We start from the raw sequence: 4,187 nt of genomic DNA, 5'->3' as shown, positions 1-4,187 counted from the left end.
AATGAATGTTGTTCGATTCGGTGACCTCCTTTTACTTGGTTCAATGTTTAAGATTATTGTGATAGCATGCAGCAATCATTCCCTAGCTGTCTCAACGTAATAACCTCATTCAACTGATTTGAAGTTGAATCATTCATTGTTTCCATTTAGAAGTGTAGATCGAAGAAGAAAACGAAAAAGAAGAACGACGGAGCTTATCACGTTGAATTCAATGCAGATCAATAATAAAGAATGTGAGTAGAGAAGAAAAACGCAAACAGAGGAGAACTATGAATTTTATTAGGTTGAAACGAAAACGTTATATGAGGCGCGTGTATAATAAACGACTGTGGGGTGGGAAAACGCATATGTGGAGAAAGTTACTTAGATAACATTTATATATTTTTTACATGGATGTTGAGTTTTTTCCTATTTTAATTAGTTTAATTGGTTTCACAAAAAAAATCGAACCAAACTAAACCAAATGCTTTATGAATATATTTGGATCGGACGGGTGTTTTCTAAAAGCTGAATATTTTAATTAGTTTGATTGGTTTCAAAAAAAATCGAACCAAACTCAACCAAATGCTTTATGAATATATTTGGATCGGACGGGTGTTTTTTAAAAGCTGAATCAAACCGAAAACTGAACAAGCATATGTTAAATAAATCGTTAATTTGATTTCAACTTCGCTACGAGGTTGGTTTTTGTCCTCTTGTAACATGGTCCTAATAATTCAATTTTAATATTTAGAATGATTGAAGTAGAAATTTTATGCTATTCATCACAAAGACGCAAACACATATAAAATGAAGATATATTTAGTGGTGCAGAATACCTTGAGCCTTGTCCTGTCTCTTTGACAATGGAAAGAGTAGTTAAATCGGGTCTTGAAACTCCACTGTGCCCTCCAAACCAAGAACCTGATGATCAGAGATTTGAACAATGTTGTTGCCTTAGAGAAGACATTGTTGAGGAAGCTAAGAAGCAACTATGGCTAGCAGGGCCTCTTATTGCAGTTAGTTTGCTTCAATACAGCTTACAAATGATATCTATAATGTTTGTTGGCCATCTTGGCAACTTGTTTCTTTCTGGTGCTTCCTTGGGTTTCTCCTTTGCTTCTTGCACTGGTTACAGTGTTTTGGTATGTTTGTTCTCTCCATTCTTAACCTCTTTAACTTTGGATTGTATTACCTAGATTATTTTTTTATTAGTTTAATGCTGATTGTATTAATCAATTTTTTTTAGTCGTCTGTCTTCATTCATTTCTTATAAAATGAGAAGAACTAATTTTTCTCCCTTTCTCAACTTTCACTATTCCTCTCTTTCTCCTAGTTCATCAAACTATTAACATTACAGCTTGAATAGCTTAGGAAATGAGATTTTCTTCGGATTGGTTGAATATTATCATATATTTAAGAAGACCTATAGACTTGTCTTCAAATTTTGCAGAAATCACAGTTTTAAGACTTTCTTGATTGAGCTTGTTTAGTAACTTTATCAACTGTGCCACTTTTATAACTTTAAAGTTAGGAATGGGGAGTGCATTGGAGACACTATGTGGGCAAGCATATGGAGCCAAGAAGTATCACATGCTAGGAATCCACACACAAAGGGCAATGATTGTTCTTCTATCTCTAAGTATTCCATTATCATTAATCTGGTTTTACACAAGCAACCTCCTCACTGTAATGGGACAAGACCATGAGATATCGGCTGTGGCCGGAACATATAATCGCTGGATGATCCCTGGCCTTTTTGCTTATGCCATCCTTCAATGCCTCAACAGATTTCTGCAGACTCAAAACAATGTTTTTCCAATGCTTATAACCTCTGGAATCACAACTTCGGTGCATGCAGCATTTTGTTGGCTTTTTGTGTATGAATTTGACTTAGGTAGCAAAGGCGCAGCATTGGCCATCAGCTTGTCTTATTGGGTTAATGTGTTCCTATTGGTGATTTACATAAACTGTTCTAGAGCTTGTGCATCAACTTGGAATGGAGTTTCCAAAGAGGCCTTGAATGACATTCTCAGCTTTATAAAACTAGGAGTTGCTTCAGCAGTTATGATATGGTAATTTCATATATGCTTTTCCCAATATAACTATTAAGTCTTGTCAAGTTCTAAGGAAAAAAACAAGATTGTTATAGAATATGTATCTTAGTACAAAGAACAATTCGCTAATTAGAAGAAACAATTTCAAGTATTTTCAATTGTGCTATGCAGAATAAATGAGGAGGATAAGAGATTGGTAAAGAGACAGCATAGTGATAGTGAGTGAACTTCAGTTCATGGCATAAACTTGGCTCCTATATAGTTATATGACTTTAGGGTGCTTACTAACACACCCCATCTTCAAGTTATATGATTTTAGTTTCCGAATTTTCTTATTTCAATTCCCTATCTGTTTTTCCAACAGCTTTGAATATTGGTCGTTTGAGATGGTTGTGCTTCTCTCAGGTCTTCTGCCAAACCCACAACTAGAGACATCTGTTTTATCAATAAGGTAAATCCTTAACTAGCTTCTTTTACATATTATTTTTATAGGATATTATCCTTACTTTCTTTTTTTTTTCTTTTGGCAGCCTTAATACATGTTGGATGGTTTATCAGATATCTGTTGGTCTTGGTGGTGCCATAAGGTTCTTAGTACTCCAATTTTGTTACTTTGTTCCATGGAATTGAATTATATTAACTTTGTTGTTTATTATGACTTGAAGCACCCGTGTTTCAAATGAACTGGGTGCTGGGAATGCACGAGGCGCGCTCTTGGCTCTTCATGTCATGATTGCAACTGCCATATTAGAGGGTACAACAATAGCATTGATCACCATTTTGGTGAGGAATGTTTGGGGAAAGCTCTACAGCAATGAAGATCAAGTTATAAGATATGTTTCCAAGATGATGCCTCTACTTGCACTCTCTGACTTCCTGGATGGCTTCCAGTGTGTTCTTTCAGGTTTTAGTCAATTCTTCAATACAGTGATACCAATAATATTACTCGTGAAAACTCAGGTGCATTTAATTTCATGTGAAGTTGATAGCTGAGAGCCAAATTTAGTGACTCTCAGCTATCAACTTCACATAAAGTTAACTGCAGTTACCAATATTGCTGGTTCCTTTGAATATATAGTTTGATTTGGCTGCTTCTTGTAGGAGCTGCTAGAGGGTGTGGTTGGCAAAATCTATGTGCATCTATAAACCTTGGTGCTTACTATGTTGTGGGAATTCCTTCTGCTATCTTATTTGCATTTGTGTTTCATATGGGAGGGATGGTGAGTCTCTTTCTCACAAAACTTTTCTAATGGTTAAAGGTTTTTTTTTTTGTGGTGAGCTATGCAAACTGAAATTGGAAATTGAAATTATCAGGGACTTTGGATAGGAATCATATGTGGACTTTCTGTTCAGGGGATAGCACTAGTTACAGTAAATGTATGCACAGATTGGGATAGAGAGGTAACCATATGTTGTATGCTTCTTCAATCATTTCAATTGGTTCAAATAAATTGAATAATGCTTTATTTGATGCATTTTGTATTCTTTAAAATTCTTACAGGCAAGGAAAACAGTTCACACAACTCAGGAAACTACTAACATGGTTGTAGAACCGTAGATTCCTGACAATATGTTGTTTCAAGAATCAGACATGCATGCTGCAAATTAGTGATGATCAAATTCTATTACTCTTTTGATTTTTTTGTACTACATATGATGTACAGTAATAATGAATGATCAACAAGAACTATATTCAAGTACTAGTACAAGGGGAAAAAAAGAGGGTATATATTTATATGATCGAGCCATTTTTTTTCCCCTTATTTGGAAAGAAAAAGTATTTTAATTAATAGTATACTATCAAAATCGTATTAAGACTTGGTTTGGTAAAACTTTATGAAGAGGTGATCAAAAGCATTTTATTTTATATTTGGTAAATTAAAAAGATAGTGTGTTTATGCTTACCGTTTTTAAAAGTTGCAAGCACTTTTAAAAACATCCAAAATTAAAAAGTCTAATGTAATCTCGTACATTAATTATTATCTAAATTTAAAAGTTATTATAGTAATTTTAAATTTTAAAAGCTATCTTAAAAGCACCTAGGCTGTGTTTATTTACAAATACTGAGACAGAGACACAGAGATACAAAATTATGTTTGACAGAGGAGACATGAACAGAGACATTGTGTCAGTGTATTTTGTATTCATCCT

The 4,187-nt window shown here is 34.2% G+C and overlaps 1 protein-coding gene across 1 annotated transcript; it reads left to right on the top strand.

The window, feature by feature from the left end:
• Positions 1-631: 631 nt before the first annotated feature.
• Positions 632-3,771, top strand: LOC112712012 (protein DETOXIFICATION 16). The gene is made up of 8 exons (XM_025764779.3): positions 632-1,124; positions 1,510-2,054; positions 2,401-2,487; positions 2,567-2,623; positions 2,702-2,940; positions 3,138-3,256; positions 3,351-3,437; positions 3,538-3,771. Exons 1-8 carry the CDS (start codon positions 846-848, stop codon positions 3,592-3,594), a joined length of 1,470 nt encoding a protein of 489 aa, XP_025620564.1. The 5' UTR covers positions 632-845; the 3' UTR covers positions 3,595-3,771.
• The last annotated feature ends 416 nt before the right edge of the window (positions 3,772-4,187 follow it).

Source organism: Arachis hypogaea, chromosome 9 (genome assembly GCF_003086295.3).
Source record: "Arachis hypogaea cultivar Tifrunner chromosome 9, arahy.Tifrunner.gnm2.J5K5, whole genome shotgun sequence".
NCBI classification, from domain to species: Eukaryota; Viridiplantae; Streptophyta; class Magnoliopsida; order Fabales; family Fabaceae; genus Arachis; species Arachis hypogaea.
Note: the sequence above shows the minus strand (reverse complement) of the source record. Positions and strands in the feature narration are given on the sequence as shown.